This window comes from Heliconius melpomene, chromosome 10, assembly GCF_056956725.1.
Source record: "Heliconius melpomene rosina isolate 202511_hmr_F chromosome 10, ASM5695672v1, whole genome shotgun sequence".
Lineage (NCBI taxonomy): Eukaryota > Metazoa > Arthropoda > Insecta > Lepidoptera > Nymphalidae > Heliconius > Heliconius melpomene.
In genome coordinates this window covers 17,595,878-17,621,262 of record NC_140398.1, presented here as the reverse complement: position 1 = coordinate 17,621,262, position 25,385 = coordinate 17,595,878, and the positions used below count along the sequence as shown (strand labels likewise).

Below are 25,385 nucleotides of genomic sequence, written 5' to 3'. Positions count from 1 at the left end.
ATGGTAGGTTAAGGATATAATAATATAAACTTAGCTTGAAAGAAACAATAAAAGGTTTAATAGTATTTAGAATAAAAATATTTTATTTGATTTATTTTAACAAAGAGGCCATTCGTGGCGCAGGGCACAAAGTGCGACTGTAAACGCGACTGGTTGTGGGTTCGATCTCCAATCTTTTTTTTTACTCTGATTATTTTAGTTTTCAAATTAAACACCACAATAAATAGCAAGCAATATATATTTCAAAGTCACAAAATAGTTATAACTTAACAAAATTCTGATAACACTAGTTCATATTAATATTTTACAGACCAAACAATCTCTAAAATATGTCAGAAGAACTTAACACCTTGGTTTTCATCAAATTCCATTAATTCACATTTGCCTTTGACTTCCAAAGATTTTAACGCTTTTACAAGAATATTCACGTCAAGACCGTGGAATTCTGAAAAAAGAGATTAAAATATATGAAAAAAAATAAAAACTAATTTGACGTCATTGATATATATTAATCTTGATGTAAATGTACATGGCTTGTTATTGGAGGAAAATTAGAGGAAATAATTATATTTAAATTTATTAAGAATTCTACAAATTACAAAATTTACTGTATATTTTGAAAACAGCATACAAACTTTCTCATATTGGTCATTTATTTAATTGTGATAATGTAAATGCCTCCTTTTTTATTGAAAATAATCATTAATCAATTTTAAACAATTGTTTCACTCATATTGGAATTGTAGAGGAACTATGTCGTTTGCTGTACTTTTATTTACACATTTAATTCTTGTGCGAATAAATTTTAATAAATTTAAGATCCAGGTGTACGAAAAATTTAAGGACCAAGTGCAAGCGATCGATCAAAATATGATTTAAAGTAATAATGCTAGATTTTATAAAAAAATATATGAAAAATAAGTATATTCACTGTCACATTAATTTCTTAGGTAGTTCCACATTTTATTCTAAAATGTTTTTAGCCTTTGTAAAATGGTAGTTAGAGAAAACAGGTCAAACGCTAAGTCCTGACATTTTTTCGTTGTCCACTTCCAGTAACCATTTAGTTATAACTTATAAAATGTAACACATAAATGACTTATCTTAGTAATGATTTTTAAACTAACCTTCTCCCACAGTATTATCGCCCTCCCTCAACTCAAAGATTGTGCAAACCGAATTATTTAAGCCATTACAACTCGCCCAATTATAAATCATATTACCCCACTCATCTAACGAGTGCCAATAAATCTCCCATACATTTTTACTTTTATCTATTGGCGCCGCTTTGCCATTTTTCCCCATATCCTCCAAAATAAGTAATAAAGCTTCTGATGATAATTTTCTATTTATTGAGGGATTATTAAATAATGGGCTGTTCTGTGATTCTCTGATGTCTATGGTAGACTGTTTGGTTACTTTAAGATAATTAGATATAAGTTCTTGCCATGCTTCTAACTGTTTTGTTCTTGTTTCGGAGTGTGGTTGTATTCTAAAAAAGTAAATATTTAAAAATAAAATTATAATATTGTTATTATATTAATAGTCCATGCTAGGAGGCCATGCTATGCCCCATTATAGAGACATTCCATGTTGATTGATGGAACTTAACACTGCCCATTACTTTGTAACCAGAGTGAGGAAAATGAGAATAACTTGTTTTCTCAAGTGGTTAATGAAATCACAACTTTCATTACAATATTCAGTTCCCTAATTTCTTAGGAGTAACTGTTATCTACTGAAAATGCTATAGTTGTGGTCCTTGTCATGGTGGTCATCATTCAATATGCAATGTGTCGAGAATTGCTGTATTCTCGCGATTGATCTCATTACCACAACTATTGCATTTTCAGTTTCATGCTTGTGCCTCTGTGCCACAAGGGCCCCTACAATTACAATATTATAATATATAGATATAATATAATCTATCAGTTACTGAAATATCATTTCTAAAAAAAACTTCAAAGAATCTTTTTTTTACTAAATACTTACACATTGCATTTTTTTTATAATTATCATATAAATTTGTGAGCTTTTGCTCAGTTTTTTTTCTTTTAACAAGTGTTTCTTTGGATTTTGGTTCTAAATCTGTCATAGATATTCTATAAAATACTTTTTTTTCTCTTATTTTTATGTATGGTAGTGTTTTATCACTTTTAGTAGCAAATGTTATCATTATAGAACAATCTTTAGCGACTGCAGATATTAATGCTAAATGTATTGGATCCACTATTTTTATAAATTTGGCTTTATCTTCCATATTTGTTAAATTAAGGTTATAATCACTTAACTGTTTTAATAATATTGATACATAGTCACAATTACCATTATCTCCTCCAGGATTAATGTTAGTTTCAGGTAACTTTTGTAAAGTAAGCAATTTATGAAGGAAACTATTATTACTAAGTGATGTACTTTCAGTACATTTTTCTGATTTTTGATTAAGAGATACTTGTAGAGATTCTTCAATAGTATTCTCAAAGTTCTCATTGTTAATTAAAATATTAATAATAAAATCCAAAAATGTATTGATTGATTTAAATATTTGAGTTTGTGTAAGAAAATTTTCTAAATCTATTAGTTTTGATTTTTCATTGTATACTATGTTTCCATTTGTAAACAATTTTATGTTGTTTTGGGGGTTTTGTAATAAGTGTAGTAATGCCTGTCTCATTCTTATTCTGTCTCCAGAAAATAAATCCAATGGGCAGTAGTCACTAATGTTATCAATTTGTTTTTCTGTCAATTTTGAAAATTGCTTGAGACAGTAATAGCACTTTGAATATTTAGCAAAATTTGCTGACATGAAACCTTCTTTAGGTTTAATTTCTATACAAAAATTATCACAACTAGGATTTATCATAGTCAAGTTAGGTGCTTTAATAGCATAATGACTTAAAGTTGATTTGATTTGCCTGTACTTGGGCCTTAACTTGACAAGATCAAATGACAATCTGGTCACATCTTCATTCGACAAGGTAATCAAATCCTCTTTATACACGTAATCGTCAAATAACAGGGGTATCATTATTAAATTCACGAAACTTGTTGCGTTCTTTATATTTTCCAAATTAATAGCATTTTCTTCGTCTTTTAACAGTCGAATAACATAATCTGTGGCTTTTATGCCAATTACAATGTGGATGTTACCTTCGTTTATGTATTCCCAAGTTTTTCCTATTAAACTCATCTTGACGGTGAATCACAATAAAAGTGTAATAGTAAATGATACTACTTACGTAAAGAAAGGAGGAAAATTATACTGCCAGGGCCAATCGATTTCTGCCATTTTTTAGGTAAGAATACACTACACACAACAATTTTTAATTTATTTAGTTTTGTAATTGTTATATAGTTTCCCAGCTGATATCATTACGAATTAACTGTCAGTGTCAATTCTCAGCTAACATAACAAGTCAGAATTATTGACATGAAAAGTCAAGCACAAGTTAGTATCACATGCTATAGACTCAGAGTATCCTGCACTGCGAAAAACTTTATAAATAGATACGGTACCGTGTGGCAGTCTTTTATGTTTTTCGATCTTTTAGGAGGATTTAGACAAAATTTTAATAACTGAAATATATCAAGGTTTTATTGTGCCCGTAAATCCATATAGATATTTATTTCAATAATACTAAATGCGCTTTTTAGTTTACATCTGTGCAACAACCTCAGCTCAGTGGTCTATTTGTTTTGACAGTTGACAATTGACAGCTTGAAATTTTTCGGTTCTGCTTGTAAAAACCTAGAAATCAGTCGATATTTTCTAGTTGATGTCTTAAATTGATATAAAATATTTCTATTTTTAAGACTATATAGTTAGTTTACAATGATAACGCTTAACAGAAAGTTAAAAAAAGAACATACGGAATCAACGAACGGGGTTACCGTAGAACCTGTAAAAAGAATATCCGTGAGAGACAAATTGTTAGTTAAAGAAGTTCAGGAAATGAATGAAAACCTTCCTGCGACGTGTTCTGTGCATTTTGAAGATCCAAACGTATTAAATGAATTTATATTGACTGTTGCACCCGACGAAGGTTACTGGTCGGGAGGTAAATTTAAATTTGCTGTATTTGTGACTGAAGATTATAATATGGCTGTAAGTTGCGTATAATTTAAATAAGAGAATTATTTGGATTAGTATCTAATTGCAGATACAACATGTTTTCAGTTTCTAACATTTTATTTATGACATCATGGCATAGTGGTTTCACTAACGTAAATGCTATGATTTTTAGTACTTTCTCTATTCTTACTGAGGAAATGAAGTAATTTCATTTTCCTGATTTGCAGTGTCTGCAAAATAAAGAACAGAGTTTGAACACTATGTTATGTGGCATACAGTGTGAAGCAGAAAAAAAAACAATAACTATGTGTTAATCTAAATATAACTTAAATTCCAGCCTCCTAAAGTAAAATGCTTAACCCGCCTATGGCATCCAAATATTAATGTAGATGGTGATATATGTTTGTCACTTTTAAGACAAACCTCAATAGATGAACATGGCTGGGCACCTACAAGAAGACTTAAAGATGTTGTGTGGGGGTTAAATTCTTTATTTACAGTAAGTATTTAACTACTTAATAGTAATCAATACTAATATTATAAAGCCCAATAGTCTGTTTGGTTGAATGCACTGATCTTAGGATCTACTGGTCCAAATTGAAAAATGTTTTTGTGTTAGATTGTGCTTTTGTTGAGATTAATCTAATTAATGTTATATAGTAAAGCCTTTTCTCTTAGTTAATTAGATAAGAGGCCAGTTGTGGTGCAGGGGCACAAATGTGTGTCTGTAAACATGACTGGTTGTGAGTTCAGTTCCCCCTCAAGAGCATGAAATATTTATTTAAATTTATATTTCCATTACTTTGCTGTGGTGTCAAGGCAAAGTGCATAGTTGAGTTCCACTTGCCACTAAACATACAATTTTGTCTTCTGTGTCTTAACACTAGGTTCCCTCTGTCTACTCTGCTGTGTATGGGATACAGAGCAAAGCTGATTTTTTTACTAATTAGATAAAATAACATATATTACTACTACAATGTATTTCTTAATTTGAATTGTATTGTAAAACAATGAAATCACACAAATTAACTACTAAAAGAAATATATTATTAAGAACCTTACTCTATTTTATTGCTTAGTTGCTGTTTTAATTTTTCTTTAAAAAAAGATATTTTTTTTAAATTAAAAGTATTTTATTCTCAACTGCTAACAAAGGGTTATTTTAATATTTAATATTAAATATCATTATATAATTTTATTCAGATTTTTAAAATTTTCTTATATTTTTTTAATGTAGGTGATCTCATAATCCTTGAAAAGTAGTACCAAGATTATTTAGTTACATTAATCAGTAATTGATCTGTAACACGTTATTAGTAACTCAGGCCTTTGCCCAGCTATACAAATGCAATGGTTGAGAGTTCATTCTCTACTGGGGGGAATGAATTATGAGTTGTCACTACTAAGTATATGTGGCTGTATCCACATATAGAAATGACTGTACTACTACCTGTAGTCAAATATAACAGATATTGTATATTTTTCTATCTTGTCTAAATTAGTTATTTTAATAACTACTGTTTATAATTATTTTCATTGAATGGAATGTAATAATTGGAGCCTGTATTAATGCAGTGGAAAAGTATCAGAACGTAAAGTGTGGATAAAACTGTGGATTCATTTCCCATAGAATAAATTACATAGATTAATTCTTTCCCTCTGGTAAGCTACATGCATGTCACAGTGTGAATCTAAAAATATATATCACATTACAGGACTTACTTAATTTCGAAGATCCTTTAAATATAGAAGCTGCAGAAATGTATAAGAAAAACAAAACTGAGTTTCAATCTAGAGTTCTAGAATATATAGCAGTGTCCAAAGGAAAGAGATGAGGAAGGCCCTGCTTCGGCAAAGTGAATAACAATATTTAATATTAAAAGTGTAAAAGTTTTCTGTAGACAATGTTTCAGTGATAGACCATTTAAAAAAGTTTTTTTCTACTGAGTTTCTTTGGTGTGTTTTGGTTACCAAATAGTTTGTGGTTTATTTAGAAGATATTTGATGGGTATGTCATTTTTAAAAATATTTTTTTGTGTATTTTGTTTGTAAAGTTTTCTGATGATAATAATAATAATAATAATAATGTTGTAATATTTATATATACTTAGTTGATTTGTACTGTTAATACAAGCATCTGTTAATCCTTTATAAGAATACCGTTGCAAATACAAATATAGAATGTAGTTTAAATTTATTGGAAATGCAATGTTTCTTATATGCTATTATAGATATGGGTTTAATCTTTACAGTTTACTTATACTTACTGATCATTCTCTAACAGATAAACAATAAAAATATGGATATTCCTCTATTTCACACATAATGTCTAGACTCTATATAAAATAATTAATTTATTAATTGCCATCAACCCATCAAATTACTTCTTATACAATTACCATTACAAATCTTTTACATAGTAGTCAAAAGTACTATAATTATTCAAGTAATTAAATACTTACATATGTATTTTGCTTTATCAATAAAAAATGTAGTAAAAAAACAATGTAAAATGTATACAAATAGAATGATAATTATGTAATTTTATTAAAACCATAGATAATATACATAGAATTGATTTGTACAAAAAATGTCAGCCATTTTTGAAATAATACATATAGAGCTATATTTATTTTTGTGATATCAAAATATAGCAGATATTATATATATGAAAAAAAAATATTTAAATTTCAATTGTAACTGTTTTTACTTCTATAGATTCAGACAATTTTCTCTAAGTACTTTGAAAAAATTTTTGAATCCCATTTTTCATAGTAATATTCTAATATTATAAACTTTTTCTTTTTCTTTTGGTCATTTATGATATCTTATAATATTATTTCCTAAAATTTTTTACCAACTATAAAATAAAAGTGACCTAACTTAAATAATTACAATTTCTGAAAATCTACACTGTCATTCTAGGGCTGTCAAGCGATTGAAAAGCTTTCTTTAATTTGTAAATAATTATACATGTTAACCAAGAAAAAAACATATTCAATATATTTTCCTTTTTATTCCTTCCTCCCTTTATATATTTGAAACTCATCACAAATATTATATATCTTAATGTTCTCATCGCATCCTCAGCATATGTGTAAAGTGACAGAACGAAATGAACATTTTAGGAATTTTGAGCTAGGGCACTTTTATTATGGAGGTACTGTAACACATTAAAAAACATTTTTAACATCCTATTGTAGATTAGAAAATATTATGAATTAAATTATAATCAATAAGCAGATTTTCTAAATGCCGTAATATTTAGACAACTGAAGACAAATGTGCGTAACTTAACACTATAAGTGCCGAAGATTGAGACCCTCCCTAGAACCGCCGTCGTGACAGATTTGCCCCATTCTACTTATTATGTTGATTGTTGGTATAATACAAAAAAAATATTATTAAAATAATTCGTAAAATATTTAGACCATCTTTAATAATCAATTCTTATTCTTTAATAAACATAAAAATACCAAAAAACAAAACACAAAAAAAAAATCTAATATTGCAAATACGTTCTAAGGTCGTGACAACTAACTGAATAACTCTTACAAAATTATAAGTTATTGAAATTAGTTAATATTATTATTAGGCCAAGTAATGCATTAATATGAAGAATATATGTGTGATACAGCACAGATGATTTATAACATTGCTTGGTTATGACTCCAGAATTCCGCTGAAAATGCCAGCGGAGTGCATAGCACTAGGTTCCCAGGTTCCCTCTACCTACCCTACAATTGCCCACATTTGGTATCGAGTGTTTTTCTGAAATTCAAGCCTAGCTTAGTCATCCTTTCATCTGATACCTCACTTGAACTAGCGGCAAAATTTAGTATTGACACCAATTTTATCCCACTTTTCAGGCAATTATTTTTTAAGATTTATGCATAAATGTATAGTTTTCAGATTTTTTCCTGTACTAGTACTACATGTAGATGCTAGCTGCCAAATTTCATAATTCTAAGTTAACTGAAAGTACCTTATTAATTTGATTCCCTTTATAGTGTCGAAATACACGTTTTTTACTATATAAATGGTCATATCTTTTTTTAAGCGCGCTTTTTCAGGAAATCAAAGGACTGTAGATCGTCATATAGTTAATATTCATATACTCATATGAATATCAACTCAATTTCTCCAAGCATTCCTGAGATAAAGGCACAGACAGACGGATGGACAAAAAAATTATCTTATTAGGGTTTTTTTTCTTTAAAGCTACAGAACCCTAAAAACTTAGGCATTCACTGCTAAATCTACTATTCAATTTTTTTCCGCCCCCGCATCGCCCTTTCACCTTCACCTCGTCCCCGAGGCATGAAAATATGTCAAATTATACCCTCAAATAATAAAAAATAATGGCGGGACAAAAATGACCCAGCGGCAGTTCTAGGTAAATCTAATTTTTTTTTCAAAAAGTATGACTGCTATAAATATAAAGGTGTAAAATTGGTAATAGTCAAAAAGTTTCATCAACATAAATTAACAAATAAAAAAGTTATATACAATCAAACTTGCGTTTGGGACAGAAATGGGACGGCGGCGCTTCTAGTGTTAAAACAAGTTGTGATTTTTCTGTGGCATAATTTTTTTGTAGAAAATCATGTATTTTAACATTTTATATATTGTTATTTATACGAACTTATGGGTTAATTAAAATGAAGAGGTGAAGAATGCTTGGTGCATAATAGGCGGGAGCGCAATTCCTGCTATATTAAAAAAAATGCTTATAAATGTTATTGTTGTCTTAATTTAGAAATTATGAATATTATTCATAATAAGTAATAATAACTATAACTAGAAATTATCATATTAATGATTCATACTCCATCGATGAATATAAATTACAAAATACTTGATTTTGAATATCTCGAATCAAGAGCTCGAAGAATATTTTTGTGAATGTAATAATTTTAATGTCTGTTTTTATTATCCATCTTAGCTAAATAATACTCGAAAAAGCATTTTATTCTATATCATATAATGAAATAAGTATATCGATATTTTTGTGTATTTAACTAATGACTTAATGTGTTTTTCTTAACGGGAGTTAAAATTTACTTTGCATTAACAAGGTGTTTTTAACTGTATTTTTTCTATTTTGTCAATTACTTATAATTGGAAAAATTTTTAGATGCCTATTGCAAGTTAGTTGAAAATATCTGACTTTGAGGCTAGTCGTAGCGCAAGGGCACAATCTTGCGACTGTAAAAGCGACAAGTTGTTGGATGGATTCCTACTCGCGCAAATGAAATACTTACTTAACTTAACTTCACGCTTTATAGCTAGCGGGGTAGTCAGAGAGAACGGAGTGCCAAACGCTACAGTCTATACCTCTTTCGCCTCGTCCACCGTCATCAACCTTTTCATACATGCCCTTCGGGGGTCCTCATGCTTTTTACGTGACCTCCCTCCAGTATCTTTGATACTGTGTTTTCGAAAATCAACCGAGGTCTCCCCCTACCTCTCTTACCACTCACTTTTCCATCATAAATCTTTTTTGCCATTCTTTCATCACACATTCGTTCGACGTTTTTCCAAACCAGCTGAGCACGTCCTTCTTCACTCTCACTGTGACATCCTCGCTGGTACCTGCCATTCTGTGTATGTTTTCATTGCGGATTCGATCAGCTAAGCTGATCTATATTAATCTAAATATATCTAATGAAATATTATATACTTTAATTTCCTGGCTCTGGCAACGAGGCAAAAGCGTGGCGTTGAGTTCCGCCTCTCAACACACTTTGTCTCCAAAATTCGGTGGAAAATGGGGGACAGAATTGACTTAATGAGAACGTACCATATATTATGTGCGGGATACGGTGTGAAGCTGAAAAAAAAGAAAAAAACTCCTTGACCTTGAGCGACAACGATTACAATGTAGTATAAATTATATTTGTGAGTTCAAACGTAACTTAGTATATAAAGTATGTGTTTGGTGTTCCACTTTGCTTCCAATGAGGGAGGGATAAATCTCTTCCACAAATAAAATACTAATGCAAAATATATCGTATTATATTATTATTGTGATTGTGTACATAAGTATGTTCCTTATTTAATTTATAATGTCTAGTCATTCCTCAATGCGTTTTTTTATATATATTTTTTTCAACAATAAAAGTTCTTCAGTTGTCTAAACGTTTCTGTCCATCTCATTGAACTTTGTGCTATGAAATTTATAATATATCTAAGTATCATATTTTTTATACCTGACTTTTATTTTTTCCTGTAGAATTTAATTTATAATCAAATTTTATAATTTTGTAAAATCGTTGGGATGGTTGGGAATGTAGTAGAGGCTGTCATAGCGACGTGGAATAGACTGACTGTTAACCCACTTAAGTATGGGCTTAGTACCCACTCAGAGGAATAATTTGAGTTATCCCAAGTAGGCAAGTAATATGTGGGGAATAGGGTGTTTTAACATTATATTATCTCTACCTGCCTTGAAGTGCAAAAAGCGTGAAACTATATTGTTTGTGGTAAGTTTACTTGGTCTGATATTAAAAACATCTTAATTTGAAAAATAATTTCAAGTCACAAAAGAAAATTAAATAAAACACATTTTGAACAAAATTTTCTTTATTTAAAGAATACTGAAACATAGTATTCATCGTCATTAATAAATAAATAAATAGTAAAAATTGTTTACAAAACTTAACGTTAACATTCGGGACGATTTTATTTGACTAGAATTTGATGATGGCGAAAAAATAAAATTTAAATGAATGATGCAAAAGTTTTTAAAGCAGTCGTTATATTTTAAGTATTTAAATTTTACGTTTAATTTTAAAAATAAATATTTCTAAAAGATTCTTTCTACCGTCAGTTAGATTATAATTATAAAACGAATTTAATATATTTACAAACATAAATGATTTTATAAATTAAACTTCAAAAGTAGCAGACCAAAATCTAGATTTTGTATGCAGCACAAATTATATCAAAATTTTTGTAATAATAATTAATTACATAGTACAAAAAATGTTTCGGCGCAGACACAAACTCCAAAAAAATACTTCACAGATCGTATATGATTCAAACCCTTATTTGTAATTGTTTTTTTACCGCTACATTAATAACAATAATAACAATTATTTTGTCCCTCTTAAATAATATAATGTAAATCGATATTTCAATAACCAAATGTAAAATATTACAAGGGCATTTGAGCAGTGGTTAGTCAGCGTGCAGCGGATAGTAACTCGTCGGTAATACTGTTAGACCTGACGAGCATTCGTGGCGACCCTACTGAAGAAAGGGCATCAGTTTTCGACGCCTCCTCCGATTTCTTTGAGTGGTACTCTTCTGAGAATTCCTGTTGAATATATTATAATATTTTACTAGAAATAGACTTATGGTTGTTTTCATATTGTAGTTTCTCTTAATTTTTTGCGAAATAGGCAGAAGTGAACCTAGTAGTTACTTCATTTGCTAATTTTTCGGCTAATATTGCATGTTGGGTAAGAGTATACAACAATGCATTTTGTAGGTTTTTTTTAAAAACGAAAATATTTTAAATAAATATGAATATTGTTTTGAGTAGAATTCGAATCCGCAACCTTATATAACTCAGCGATCCTATTACATACTAATAATTTTAATTTCAAAATTATTTGCTGTTATATGTGTATATACTATAGAAACTGAACCTTTAACACAAAAATCTAATTTGATTAATAGACACCTAAAGTAATTTGTGGAAGTATTAACCAGGATTTCTAAACTGTTATGAGTTGGAGAAACTGAAAAGATTTTGTTACATTTATAAAGTGTAATTTCATATAAAAAAAACTGAAAAATACTTTTTAGAAAGGGTTTCGAGGAGGCGCAAGTTCATATCCTACGTCCAAGTTTTATACGGCTACAGATTTCTACATGAAATCTAAATTGTCATTTAAATGTTTAATTAATAAGAAAAATCCTATTTATTATATATTACCTTAAGACGAGACGATATAAACACAGCTCGCTCGCGTTTCCTCTGAGTGAAGTCGGAGTGCGCCAGCCAGCGGTGCTCGTGGCACTCCTCCGCCGTCGGCCGCTTTAATGGCACCTTCTTGAATACCCACATTAAGAACCGTGTTGCTTCCTGTAGAAAAGAAAAAAAAATAAACAATTGAATTTGAATAAATATTTGTTTCTTTTGGATGGTTACAAAGAATCTTCGAGATATTACCAAAAGTCCTAGTGATATACGAACTATTGATTGACTAATTCTTCTTACAGGAAGCCCAGTGTTTGACATTTCTACATTTCTACATTTTTCTTTTATCTTAGAAAGATATGAATTTTTAAATATATTTTTTTGTAACTTGTGTAAAATTTAAAGATTTCAACTGAGCACATGTTTTTACTAGTATAATTTGACTGTTGTGTGGGTTATTAAGGATCATATATAAAGAAAACCTAAAGTTAGCAAAAACAAACCTGAGTGATTTCCTTATATAAATGCTCAAATCTATATCTGACAAAGCATATATTTTGGCGTGTATCAGCATCGCTATCTCCTCTGAATGGCGACACTCCTGACAGTAATATGTACGCGAGGACACCCACTGACCAGATGTCCGTTTGTGGGTATGCTGCCTCGTCGTTGATAATTTCAGGTGCTGAAATTGTTATTATTATTTATTGTTCAATATTTTTTTTATAATATTAATTGAAAATTGAAATTAAACTTATGATTCTAACGGTAAGTATTATAAGTTTAAGTTTTCATATTAAGTTTGAAACATGGTTTTTCCAATATATTATAATAAAATATTTCAAAAATGAAATCACACATCTGCAAGTATGGAGAAATCCGTTGTATAAAAACTTTTGCAATTTTTAATTACACAAGGTGTGACAGGCTAAGAAAAATAATAAAAAAGGAAAAAAATCTTTAATTAATTAAATCGGTAATTTAACTAAAATGTCAATATACTAGAGTATATTACTATAATATATCCATAAGTCTAGAATAATTAAGCTACGTTAATAACAAATAATTATCAAATAAAAACTGACCTTTGTATTCTAAGTCGCCAACCTGCGGCACACTAGTGCCAAGCTTGGTAACTCTGTGAGCTGAACCAAAGTCAGTCAATTTAATTTGCAAAGACCGAACCGACGCCATCACCACGTTATCAGGCTGTAAGTCCAAGTGACAGTAACCTCGCCAATGCAAGTATTGCAAACCGTCTAGCACTTGCAATATAATTGTTGCCACCATTTGTTCTGTATAATCGTGACGACTGGATAAATATGTTAGCACGTCAGCCCCTTGTAACTTCTCCATAATCAATGCCGCCACAGGAGCTCCAGGTAATTGGTACGCACCTAGTAAGTTTGATATCCTCTCGTGTCGCAATTTACGAATGCAGTTGAATTCTCGTTGAACTTGAATTTCCGTTTCCGGTCGCACTTCTAGAATCTTCGCTACTACTACGTCATCCGTTTCTTTATCCACGCCCTTCACAACAATCGAGAACTTTCCACGCCATAGTTCCGATATGAAGGTGTAGCGATCAGAAAAGTTCTGTGTTGTGTTCCAGTCTATTGGGTTTTCTTCAGTACTGTAGTCTAATTTGGGTCTGTCTTCCTCAAAAACAATCTCTTGGCCGGATTCAGTGAGTTGTTGGAGATGTTTCATTGCTTTTGTGACTTCGATTTTGGGTGCGCCAGATTTTTTCGATTTGACTAAACCAGTGGGAATGCCCTTTTCGCTCCATCCAATTCTATTACGAGATGCCAGTCTAAACTGATAACTTGTATCTGGCTCCAAGTCTCGTATAACGAAAAACTCGTGGTCAATGTTTTCCGCTACCGTCACCCATTCTACGCTATCACCTCTCTTGTACTGTAAGCTGTAGCAGACGACTGGTGAATTACCGTCGTATTTTGGCTGCGTCCACCTTAAAAGAACCTCTGAGTCCGATACTTCAGCAGCACTTGGACTATCCGGGGCATCAGGAGTGGTGGCTTCTACTATCCTTGTCCTGGCAACAGTTTGTCCCACTTTATTCCTCGCTACTACCTTATAAAAGCCGATATCATGATGCATAGCCGGGTTGAATTCTAAAGTGGATCTTCCTTCATCATCCTCAATTATCTTTATACGTTGGCCTTCAGCGATGACCATATCGTTTTTAAACCATTGTATGGTAGGTTGAGGGTCACCCACAGCGTAGCAGCTAAGACGGGCGGGTTGTCCCTCTTGTACAGGAAGGAGTCGAGGTTTTTCTCTAAGGAAGGGCAAACGTCCGTCCCTCTTAGACTCCATAAAGGCCTGAGCTTCAGCGTAGGAGTCAAGGCGTGTACCAAGTTCGTGTCGTAAACGGCGGATAGTATAGCTTTCTGTGCCGTAGTTGTTGATACGTTCGCGGCGCTCGTCGTCAATTTCTTCGTCCATTATGTCGGTGAAGCGACGTCGCTCACGGATGATTGGTGTCTATAAGAATTATATTAGGGTAATGTAAAAGTTAATCGTGAACAATATGGTTTACGTAAAGTATAAGGAACAGTTGTTTCAAAAAAGTTATTATCTTAAAAGAACTAAGTTTATTTCTCAAACTCACCCTAGGATCGTAACTATCCTGTATACTCAGACTGTATCCCGGTGACCGTATACAGGCAACCTTCATATACTCGCGAAGACGCACCGGGAACTGAGTGTCGCGCAGTTGCAGCAAGTACGTATCTGGACCGTTTTGGTAACTGTAATTAATACAAATTTTAATTAACGTTGTAGATTTTTGAATATTCTTATATAAAGTGCCAATTTATTTAGCCTTAGTTTAGTCAGCTTAGTTTACAAAAAAGTGGAAAATTAAAGCCAGGTAAATATATGAACATTAAGTTAACTTAAGTAATATCAACATCAACAATTTTTCGAATCAAATGATTCGAAAAATTTTAAAGTACAGTTGTTTGTTTTGTTTTGGTAGAAAATTTGGAAGTATTGTAACAAATTGAAAATATTCCAAAGTACTTAGTTTATTTAGTTTAGCTTAGCTAAGCTTTGTAGTCTTTCTGCAAAATTTTGTAGTCGACTCTGCCTAATTAAGAAGACAGACATTTCCTCTTGCTACACTAAGTAAGTGAAAATAATTATATTTCTTTTATCGTCAATAGCGCCATTCATCACATAATTTCATATAAATTTTAGTTCAGTTTAATTTATTCAGGACACATATATTTAAAAAAACTTACTGGCTCTCAGACGTCGCGGACACCTCCCAATCAGGATGTTCCCATTGCTTGAACTTGAGATCCCACTCGCCTGGCTTCCTCTCGCGAGAGGTATCACGTTCAGGAGTACCTGCAAATGCCATTATTTATATTATTATAGAGTATTAGAGGTCGAATTGTAAAGGATGTAGGTTCAATACACAATTGGAGACCTTTAAATTATTTTCATTTTCTCACTCTGGATAAAATCGAGCGAGGCGTGAACGGACTGTCTTGTTAATAGGATCCTTCTACTTTTTTGTATGAGTGTATTCTACAGGACTCCCATATATATATATATATATATATATATATATATATATATATATATAAAGTTAAAAATACCTTCGAAAGTATAAATCTGGAAAATATTTAGAAAAAATACCTTCAGGAGTATAAACCCAAAAAAAAATAGTAAAAAATACCTTCAGGAGTGTAAATCCCTCCAGGCGGGTAAACCATCTTAGATGGGTGATCGAAGGCACCGCTAAGAGGACGGCGACGGAACCAAGTACGGCATTGCGCATTGCTCATCCATTCCCTGAAAACGACAAAAAACGGAAAATTAAAGCCAGATAAATATATGAACATTCAGTTAACTTAATTAATATCAACATCAAAACTTGATTCGAAAAATTTTAAAGAACAGTTGTTGGTTTTGTTTTGGTAGAAAATTTATAAGCATTGTGAGAAATTGAAAATATTCCAAAACTGTAGTTATAAACCAGAATAAATTCATATTTAATTAATTAGCCACAGATAAATTGATACTATATCTAAGAGCTAGCGATAACACTAACCTGTAAGAGTTATAATAACTTCTCAACCTATCCGTAGTAATGATATATTCATCCTGATATATCTTATCAGCTAACAACAACCAAGGATGAGATAATGCTTTATCCACATCCATCCTGTCCTGCCAATTAATCACTAACAGTTTAGAGATAAAATCCCTAGATTCCTTACTGAATCTCGACCACCATTCCTCATCATGCCAAGCCCAGCTACCCTGGCGTATCCTGGTCAAAGTTTCTCTATCATTTATTCCCCGGAATGGAGAATATCCACTGAGAAGAATGTATGTAATTATTCCAACGCTCCACATGTCAGCTGCGTAATTAACTCCTTCTCCATTTGCAACTTCTGGTGAAACGAATTCTGGCATTCCATAGTCGAGGGAAGCGTATTTGTTCATTTGTATTTTGCGGGAGAGACCGAAATCGCAGATTTTGAGGAGATCACTTCCGGCATGAGATAGAAGGAGTTCACCGATCTGTGACATAATGAAAGACATTGTTTAGAGATAACAAGTCACTGTTAATAGTCCCTAGTTGACTGTCTCTATTATATTTCCGGTTATATATAGTTCTGGCCAGGTTCGACAATAAAATGAAATTAATCTAAATTTGAAGTCAAAATTTATGTCGTAATGTTGCTAGAAGCAGAATTTGAAACTAAGTGATATAATGACATGTATCTCTTACAAATGGATAAATAAATAAACATTAAAGGCCACTAACAGTCAATCCTAAGTGTGCGACGCTGTTGTCATGCATATGCTTGAGCCCACGCAGAAGCTGGCGAATGTATCCCGCAACCTCACGTTCTGTGTAGCCCTGGCTTCTTAATAGACGGTCCCTAGAAGGAAATTATATAAATGTATATTTTAAATGTAACATAAATTATAATCCAAATATAATATGTATGTGCAATTTATAAAATACATAAAATAACAGAAAAATATGTATCCAAAAATATGGTCTTTGTTATATACATGGGCCCGGACTTATATTTATTAAATATATTTATGAAATGATTTTCAGTTTTCAATAGAATTTGTAAGAAAATATAAGCCTAAATAATTAAAATAAGAAAAAGAATAATAAGTGGAGATCTATTATTAGAAAAAATATTTGAGTAACGGAAATGAACAAACAAAAGAAGTAAAAGTAACTAAAGGAAATTCTTAATATTAGAAAAAGTACCTAAAGTTTTTTTACCTAAAATTTTTCTATATTAAATAATTAATAATTTTTGCGAACAATATTAAATAAAATCCCAAATGATTAAAATTACAATATTTTAAGTGTATTTCATCGGTATAGATAACCAAACTGAGATAAATTAATTATAAGCAGCAAATAATTAAATAAAAATGAACAGTAATTCGAAAATATATAAAATTTTACAAAACCGTCAACGTCATCTGCCCGTTCGCGTCGGTCATACTCATACTATGCCGCTGGAAGTCATTCCGAATCACTGACATCTCCTTAATTATTTATTAGAATGTTATACAGTAAACTATAATTTCAAACTCGATGAAATGCTTAAAGTGACTATTATATTTATTTTCATCTATATATATAAAAGGACTTGTCCTCACTGACTGAGGTAAGACGCACGCACAGCCGTAACCGCTGATGATAGAAACTTGAAATTTGGACAGATGTTTACTTTCGTAATCTGGACATCCACTAAAAAGGGATTTTGAAAAATTTTAACCCTAAAGGGGTGATATAGGTGTTGAAAGTTTGTATGGAAAAAAATTTAAATCGGCACCGATTTTTATAAAATTTGAAATTTTGATTTTTAAAAGTATTTAATTGAACACGTGTTTCATCGTTTTTTAGAATTCTCCCCCTAAGGGTGCAAATAAGGGGTTGAAAGTTTGTATGGAAAAATCTTTAAATTGCCACCAATTTTTATAAAATTCTAAATTTAGACTCTTAAAAATATTTCATTGAACACATATTTCGTGGTTTATTAGAATTCACCCCTAAATACGCAAGCGAAGCTGCGCGCGTGCGCTAGTCAATCAATATTTTCGTAGAATATTGTTTTTGTGTCTCATAAGATTGAGTCGGCGCGCGCCATGTACGCGTTAAGCAAACTCATTTTGGGTGACGTTTTCTAACAACAAACTTTGCAAATCGTTGCTTAGCAACGACGGTTGTTATAAACACGGCGGAATAAATTGCATGTCAAATTAATAAGTATTTTAATATATTAATATATATTGACAATATTACGAATATAAGAAAAAAAAGTATCCTATGTTCATCCCGGTACCCTCATGTGTCTCTATATGAGTATTTTATCACAATTAAATTAGCGGTTTGGGCCAGATTGCGTAAAAGACAGACAGACAGACAGAGTTACTTTCGAATTTATAATATAGGTATGGATATATCTGATACGAGAACACTCGCCTCAGATTGAACTCAGCAAAAGTCAATCTGCAATATTTTTATTATATTTTAAAATTTGTCTTTTAATCTTTATTCTTTTTAACTATATCCATATTCCATATAACTTCTCACTATAGATATTTAAACACAATACCTGACTAATTCTCCACCGCCGGCCAATTCGAGAACAAGCGCGAGAGTGTGGTCGTGCTCGTACGCGTCGTACAGACGTAAAAGATGGCGGTCGTTCAGCATGTTCATAATGTCTAACTCGTTCTTCATGAAGGGTTTCAGTTCGGAATGACCGTGCATGATCTTAGCGGCATAGTTTCGACCTGGAAACAAAATTTGTATTTAAGTATTTGTTATTAGTATTTTTTTTAGTTAATACACTCCACTCACCGCTGCTTAGTGTTAAGACACTGTCCCATTTTCGTCTTGTAAATAATTGTAAGTAATTACAAACATATATGTAGATATTTCTAAATAATTTTCATGTATCTCAGACAATAAGCGGTGTAGTTAACAATATAAATAAAAAAGTTTAAATACAATGCTAATTTCTTTAGTGTGCTTGTATTAAAAAAATCATAATCAAAAATGCATCTTCTAGAAATTTAAACATAACAGTCATTTCTGTTGAATTATCTTATACTATCCCAATAATAAACAATACAAATATGTATGGATTTTAACTTCTATACTCATATAAATAATAAAAACTTCATACCAGTGGTCCTTTCAGCAGCGTGATACACAACACCTTGTACTCCGCGGCCCAATTCATCACCGAGATCGTAGTAATCTCCAAATGGCTTAGAGCTCGGTTTAATGCGTGGTGGGTATTCGCGGACACTGTAAAGTAATATTGTAGTTTATATATTGAGCCAAGTATTAATCTTTTAGCTTAATATACGCATGTATAACATATATATGCATGTATGATTAAGCTTTAAATTAATTTACAGAAGTCTTAATAAATCTTGAAAAAAATGTTATTCATTTATTTATATTAACTACATAATTAATAATAGTTCCCATTAAGACATTTCTGTCCCCCACCTACCGCCGAATTTGTCTGGTTACCAGAGCGAAGAAATGAAAATATTAAATATTACATAACTAATTACCAAAAATCCTAAAAAGACACTAACCGGCTAGAGTACTCATGTTCGTCCTCCTCGACGTGCAGCATGGCGGAGGCGGAGGCGCTGCCGGCAACGTTGCGGGCCGACACCGAGTACAGGCCCTCGTCTTTGAGCATCGCGTCGCTTATTGTTAGGACCACTGTGTCCGGCTCTATGAAGTGCATCTGGAATAAAAAAATACATTTTCATAAATGAATTTTGTATGAATGTCGTAATTTAAATATAATGGTTTATGGAAAGTAAAGACTACACCAGCTGTAAATACCGAAAGGACTATTCAAGAAAAACAAATGAACATTTCAACAATATATTAACACTAGATAACAACTAAGCCCAAAAAGCAAAAAGGTATACATTATTATCAAATATCACCTTGGTCCTAGAACTAGGAGCCAACGGCTGCCAGTCCTTGTACCACTTGATCTCCGGATAAGGAACTCCAGTGACTCTCGCCTCAAATCGTACTAAACGACGTTGTAGTACAATAGTTTCTTCGGGACGCTTGATGAAAGTTGGGTATTCCGCCACTTCCAGGCGGACACGCTGTCGAGCTTGGCCGTGCTCGTTGGTGGCTACCGCTTCGTAATAACCGACGTCCCGTTCTAGCATTCTGATGTACGGAAAATTAAAGCTTTAATTTAGGAAACTAACTTAGATGTGTAATTTAAATGAAATGGACCATTTGGATCTCATGGAAACACGCCCTTTAATTTTTATAATGCTTTAATGTATAATTTACACATCAAGGATTAGGAACAATATATTCCAGAAATGATGTGAGCGAATAAAGATATTGCATTTTGTCAAAAATACAATTTAACACTGACTAAGGCCTAGAAAATATTAATGTTATAAAATATATTGCCTCGAGTAAATTGTTTATAATTAAAAAAAACTACGTTTTTAGTTTTCCCTTAATATTTCAATAACAATAATATAATTTAAAATTTATAATGTGTGTGAGTGTACACGCTACTAGTTGTGGATTCGATCCTCACTATGAAATGAAATATTTATTATTTTTATTTCTTCGCTTTTGTGCCCAAGAAAGACACGGCCTTGAGTTCCGCCACTCAACACGAAATGCCTCCAGTATTCACCGGAAAATGGGGGACGAAGTGCATTAGGTTCCCTCTCACTGCCCTGCTGTGAGCAGGATATGAGGTGAAGTTGAAAAAAAATTTACTTGTTAATGAACAGTGTTGCTTGTCCATTCCTCGTGTAACTCCAGTCGTATCTACCGCCAATTTCAATTGGCTCGTCGTTGAAGTAATAAGTCATCTTCGGTTTCGGATATCCGTAGACAAACCAAAACAGATTGACATTGTGACCTTTCACACCATATTGAGAATCATATTCCTGACGAAGGAACTTAGGAGCTTGGGCATAACCATCATGGGGCGGACGTTCAATATCAAAGTCTTTAGGGAAGTATGGAGAAGTCTCTGGCCTGAAATCAATGCCTGGCTCGAGGTAAGGTACGAATTTGGGCGGATCTGGCTCGAGTTTAGCTCTATGGGTAATGGCATAGGGTGAGGGGTCACTGACTCCATATTTGTTCTCTACACGGACACGGAATTTGTAGTCACGGAAAGGTTCTAAGTTGCGGATATCGCAAACGCAAGAGCGTAGTCCAGTACGGGCAGTGAACCAGTCACCGTCTGGGACTTCGCACATTTCCACCTGAAAAAAGAAATATCATTAAATTAGAATTATATTTTTCAATATAACAAAATTTAAGTATCCGCCATTCGGCCATCACATCAATCAGAGCGATTAAAATTTTGCCTCGGATAATTTATCTAGCGTAAGGTATAGCGCGCACTAGTGATTTATGTCACCGTGACTGTTGCGTGACTGTCACCGTGTACATTACACTTAATGAAGGTGCGCGCATTTGGATACGTGACAATTGGGTGACTTTTTGTCCGCGGAGGCCGGCGACACGCCGGTGACGCAACTGTCACCGCGTCCATAGATTTCTATGCCCGTGCGCGCATTAGCAACTAAATGTCACCTCCCGCTTGCAGTTTCCATACTAGTCGTCTTCCGCATAAACATGAAACAGCAGCGTGTTGCATTACAGCACCGAATTTTTATTTCAAGAATGGCGTCAAGTTCATCACCAAGGCAAAACGTGTGTTTTCATGAAGACGAAATAGACAATGACAATACAGATTGACGAAATTGAGTTGAGGCCATTGCTCTAAGACAAATGAAAAGTTGAAAGCCAATATTTTCTACATTTGCTTTTTTTTCTATTTCTTAATATAAGTGCACAGACAACCATCTCTTCGAGATCCATTTTATCAAATGTAAAAAATTTCGTCACTGTCATCGCAAGTGCGCGCAGTGGCGAAAAGTATGATGACATGTCAGTGACAAAAAATTTATTGTCACCGTGACAAAAGTTACCAGTGCGCGCTAAGCCTAACTTCATTATATATACAATTAACATATATAGATTGTAAAGTAATATTACAAATTTTCATATGAACTATCTAAAAAAGTGTCATATTCGGAAACTATTAAGAATATTATAAATCATAATTATGAATTACATATACAACACATATTTAAATATTTTAAAATTATTAACATATTTTGGCTTAAGTTTTTAACTGACCTGATATGTAACCGGGAACCTAGGCTGATGTGGTATAGACGGCTTCCAGGATAAAGTCAAATGTCTATCCGCCATACGAGATATAATAGGCTTGTCTGTGAGCGGCATCGGTACTCCGGTCTTCTTCATTTTGTCAAAGTCAGAATATTGCTCACCGATGGGTTTCTTACCGCTGCTCGGTTCTAAAGCTAAGGTAAAATGTTAAAGTATTAATGTAATTTGTAATTAAGCAAGAGATGATTTCTTTCGCCTATATTGATGCTGTGTACGCTGTTAGAATATGTTTAGATTGACACAATAATTATGGGTTTCAGTTGAGACTATTATTATTATTTATAACACAACACAACTATTATTTATAACATAGGTTTGAAAACTTATTAACTTCCCGGAGTTTTGATAGGAATGTCTCCATATCCTCATGTGCTGCCCATTATCTAAGCATATCAAGAAACATGATAAATATCTAAAAAGTTTAATGTAAATAATTCATCTTGTAAATTTAACTAGGGCCCGGGTGTTAATAGACGTAAGACAAAATACTCCTACGCAGAAGGGAAATTTTAAAGCGCTTCAATATATTATGGTCTAGAATTGTCATGATTCACACCTGGATTTATAATTTTAACCACTTAAACTACTTACTATCATAAATAAGCTGAGCAGAACAAGAAGCCTCTCCATGTGGGTTATAAATACGGCATTTGTAAGTAGCAACGTCCTCCGGCACAACACCACTGATGGTCAAACGTAGTAGGCCGGTGGTTTCCTGTTCGATGCGAATGCGTTCGCTTGGGAACAGCTTAGTGTCGTTACGGAACCTGTGTAACACACAGTTTGTATATTGATTTATATAAAAACCAATTCAAAAAATGTTTCATTTAAATTACAATCGTCGAATGTCGAAAATGAGGCTAACAGCGGCTTCGACCGTAATTTACTAAGATATTTAGGAGAGAAGTTTTATATTAAAATATTGTAACTATCTACGATATATAGTTGTAGTAGTAGTAGTATTGGATAGATTCAAATTGTGTGTAATAATACGAGTCAATAAAATAGTTACAAAAACTGGATTCTGTTGTTGTTCGCCCGACACTTTGTTATAATACCCACCATTCCACTTCAGGTTCAGGTGTTCCAGTAGCGCACGCTGTGAACTTGGCGCTAAGTCCGCGGAATACTTCTGCATCGCCGATCTTCTTAAGGAACGATGGTGGCTCCACCTTTTGTTTGCGACCACTGGTGGTAGAAATGGTATAACTTAGAGATGGATAATAATCACAAATTCAATATTGTTTGTACAACAAACAAAAGTACTAAAAATTGTTCAGACCAATTAGAGTTTAGTCTTTGTTATAATGAAATTTTCATAGGTAAATATTTATTAAAAACTACTTATTACTTAATAAATGTACTACAAAACTAAATTTAAAATGATCCTCAAACAATTTTCTAAGTTATATCAGAAGCCTAAAAATATCCAAGTATAAAAGTAAGTTATTTAAAAGGCAACATTTGGCTCAGCTTATTAATATTTTTGAAGAATTCTTATTCAATTACTTTAGAGATACACTCTGTTTCTCTGTTGCCTAGAAGATACTGACAAAACATAAAACTCGCTCACATCTTATCAACAACCTCCAGCATTGCCTCACAACTTTCCTCGCCCTCTCTATTCCTGGCTGTGGCGGAATATTTTCCCGCATCATCCAATGTCAGGTCTCGTACATACAAACAGCAAGCATCACCGTCTCTTTTTATAGAGTATTTGTCGGATGGTCCCAGGGCTACGCCATCTTTGTACCAAGTTATGTCAGGTGCGGGTACGCCTGTGACTCGGGCTGGGAACTTCGCGTCGAATGTTGGTAACTGTTTGGAAGGTTTGATTAATTTAAATTCATGAAAATGTGGTTTTGTAAAAGAAAATTATTAAGATCTGTATATGACACATTGAAAGTGTTAAAAATAATTCTGAATGCAGTTACTGTGGGTTGCAGTAGTTTCTGAGGTTAGAGCTTTTAATCAAACAAACTATCTAGTTTTATAATATCAAAGTAAAAATATAGATTTAAAAAAAATATGATATTCTTAAATTTACTATTGAGATTTTTGTATATAAAAAAATATATTCAAATTTCATTTCAAATTGTTTTTCATGTCAAATAAATGATTTTTATATTCCATTTCAGAAATGTTGTAATTAATATAAAAATAAAATAATGTATTAAATGATTTAAACCTGCTGTAAATCAGTGAACTTCTGTGTGAACCTCGGAGGCTGGAATACTTTGCGCACATTCAGTTTGCCCTCCGAAGAATCCTCGCCGAGAGGGTTCTCTAGTTTTACACCGTATACGCCCGCGTCTGACAGTTGCAAAGGATTTATTTCTAAGCCCACCTGTAAAATAGATTACAATATTAAATTTGTGTCATATGCTGAGTGAAAGAAAGATGGCCTTTGCTTTTAACTTCAAATCAAATGCTTCAAGATGTGAAGGTAGAGTATAATTGTTTGAGACAGTTTAATTTTAACATTTTATAATTATCTTCTTACACTTAATTTACTTTTTTATAATCTATTTATAGAAATTTTTCGCTTGGATAATTACCTTCTTATCTTAGAGATACTTCTTAGCAAGACACGTCAGCAGCCGTCTTTTACTGGGCACCAATGACTTAGTACATGTTATTGGGTGCAAAGGATAGCTTCACTTTTTCACCTAACAATACGCCGGGACCATACTACGCTTGGCGACTTATTTTTTTATATTAGCGAATTTCTAACAGATACATGCATTGCTCCAAGATAGGTTCACCTTGAAATCATAGTAGTACTGGCGACCTGTTTTTTTTTTAATTCACCATTTTTACTTCCTAGTATTCCTAACAGATACATACCTTCTTCCCATCACAAGTCAGCAGTACTCTATCACTGGGCATCAAGGGTTCGCCGTCCTTTGTCCAGGTGACTTGGGGCACAGGGTTGGCGGTGAAGGGAGCACTAATAGCGATCGGTTGACCTTCCTCTCCTGATACTTCGCGGAGACCGTGAATGAATTGTGGACGCTCTTGTGGTGATGTGTTGTCTTCACGATCTATAAATATTTATATATGTATAATATATA

The 25,385-nt window shown here is 32.6% G+C and overlaps 4 protein-coding genes across 8 annotated transcripts in view; 1 reads left to right on the top strand and 3 right to left on the bottom strand.

Annotated features, from left to right (window-relative positions):
- Positions 1-220: 220 nt before the first annotated feature.
- Vps25 (vacuolar protein sorting 25) lies at positions 221-3,380 on the bottom strand. Its single transcript, XM_085192191.1, has 3 exons — positions 3,240-3,380; positions 1,128-1,492; positions 221-445 (listed from the first exon to the last, which is right to left on the bottom strand). Exons 1-3 carry the CDS (start codon positions 3,287-3,289, stop codon positions 333-335), a joined length of 528 nt encoding a protein of 175 aa, XP_085048317.1. The 5' UTR covers positions 3,290-3,380; the 3' UTR covers positions 221-332.
- On the bottom strand, positions 1,352-3,240 carry Ipk1 (Inositol phosphate kinase 1). The gene is made up of 2 exons (XM_085192189.1): positions 1,993-3,240; positions 1,352-1,492 (listed from the first exon to the last, which is right to left on the bottom strand). Coding segments are annotated over exons 1-2 (1,200 nt in total). The 5' UTR covers positions 3,191-3,240; the 3' UTR covers positions 1,352-1,490.
- Positions 3,381-3,673: 293 nt separating the features above from the next.
- Positions 3,674-10,281, top strand: LOC146536025 (NEDD8-conjugating enzyme UBE2F-like). Its single transcript, XM_085192190.1, has 3 exons — positions 3,674-4,105; positions 4,410-4,571; positions 5,788-10,281. The coding sequence occupies exons 1-3, from the start codon at positions 3,833-3,835 to the stop codon at positions 5,905-5,907; spliced, it is 555 nt and encodes a 184-aa protein (XP_085048316.1). The 5' UTR covers positions 3,674-3,832; the 3' UTR covers positions 5,908-10,281.
- A 358-nt stretch (positions 10,282-10,639) lies between these two features.
- Obsc (Obscurin) overlaps positions 10,640-25,385 on the bottom strand; it is a 74,017-nt gene continuing 59,271 nt past the window's right edge. For all 5 annotated transcript variants that reach the window (XM_085192172.1, XM_085192174.1, XM_085192173.1 and 2 more), the window contains 20 exons: positions 25,159-25,355; positions 24,500-24,658; positions 23,885-24,129; positions 23,374-23,499; positions 22,903-23,078; positions 22,258-22,445; positions 20,818-21,314; positions 20,004-20,241; positions 19,638-19,795; positions 19,214-19,338; positions 18,638-18,818; positions 16,813-16,930; positions 16,090-16,565; positions 15,715-15,830; positions 15,272-15,380; positions 14,638-14,776; positions 13,088-14,510; positions 12,506-12,687; positions 12,018-12,167; positions 10,640-11,393 (listed from right to left, as the gene is read on the bottom strand). In XM_085192172.1, the coding sequence (XP_085048298.1) occupies positions 11,259-11,393; positions 12,018-12,167; positions 12,506-12,687; positions 13,088-14,510; positions 14,638-14,776; positions 15,272-15,380; positions 15,715-15,830; positions 16,090-16,565; positions 16,813-16,930; positions 18,638-18,818; positions 19,214-19,338; positions 19,638-19,795; positions 20,004-20,241; positions 20,818-21,314; positions 22,258-22,445; positions 22,903-23,078; positions 23,374-23,499; positions 23,885-24,129; positions 24,500-24,658; positions 25,159-25,355 (5,138 nt within the window). In that variant the 3' untranslated portion in view covers positions 10,640-11,258. The remainder of the gene's footprint in view (positions 11,394-12,017; positions 12,168-12,505; positions 12,688-13,087; positions 14,511-14,637; positions 14,777-15,271; positions 15,381-15,714; positions 15,831-16,089; positions 16,566-16,812; positions 16,931-18,637; positions 18,819-19,213; positions 19,339-19,637; positions 19,796-20,003; positions 20,242-20,817; positions 21,315-22,257; positions 22,446-22,902; positions 23,079-23,373; positions 23,500-23,884; positions 24,130-24,499; positions 24,659-25,158; positions 25,356-25,385) is intronic.

Coding starts and splice junctions, on each gene's coding strand:
- Ipk1 (XM_085192189.1), bottom strand. CDS start 3,190: ATGAGTTTAATAGGAAAAACTTGGGAATACATAAACGAAGGTAACATC.
- Vps25 (XM_085192191.1), bottom strand. CDS start 3,289: ATGGCAGAAATCGATTGGCCCTGGCAGTATAATTTTCCTCCTTTCTTT. Junction 1,493..3,239: donor AATTTTCCTCCTTTCTTTAC/GTAAGTAGTATC, acceptor TTACTTTTTTAG/AATACAACCACACTCCGAAA. Junction 446..1,127: donor CGATAATACTGTGGGAGAAG/GTTAGTTTAAAA, acceptor CTCTTTTTTCAG/AATTCCACGGTCTTGACGTG.
- LOC146536025 (XM_085192190.1), top strand. CDS start 3,833: ATGATAACGCTTAACAGAAAGTTAAAAAAAGAACATACGGAATCAACG. Junction 4,106..4,409: donor CTGAAGATTATAATATGGCT/GTAAGTTGCGTA, acceptor CTTAAATTCCAG/CCTCCTAAAGTAAAATGCTT. Junction 4,572..5,787: donor GGTTAAATTCTTTATTTACA/GTAAGTATTTAA, acceptor ATCACATTACAG/GACTTACTTAATTTCGAAGA.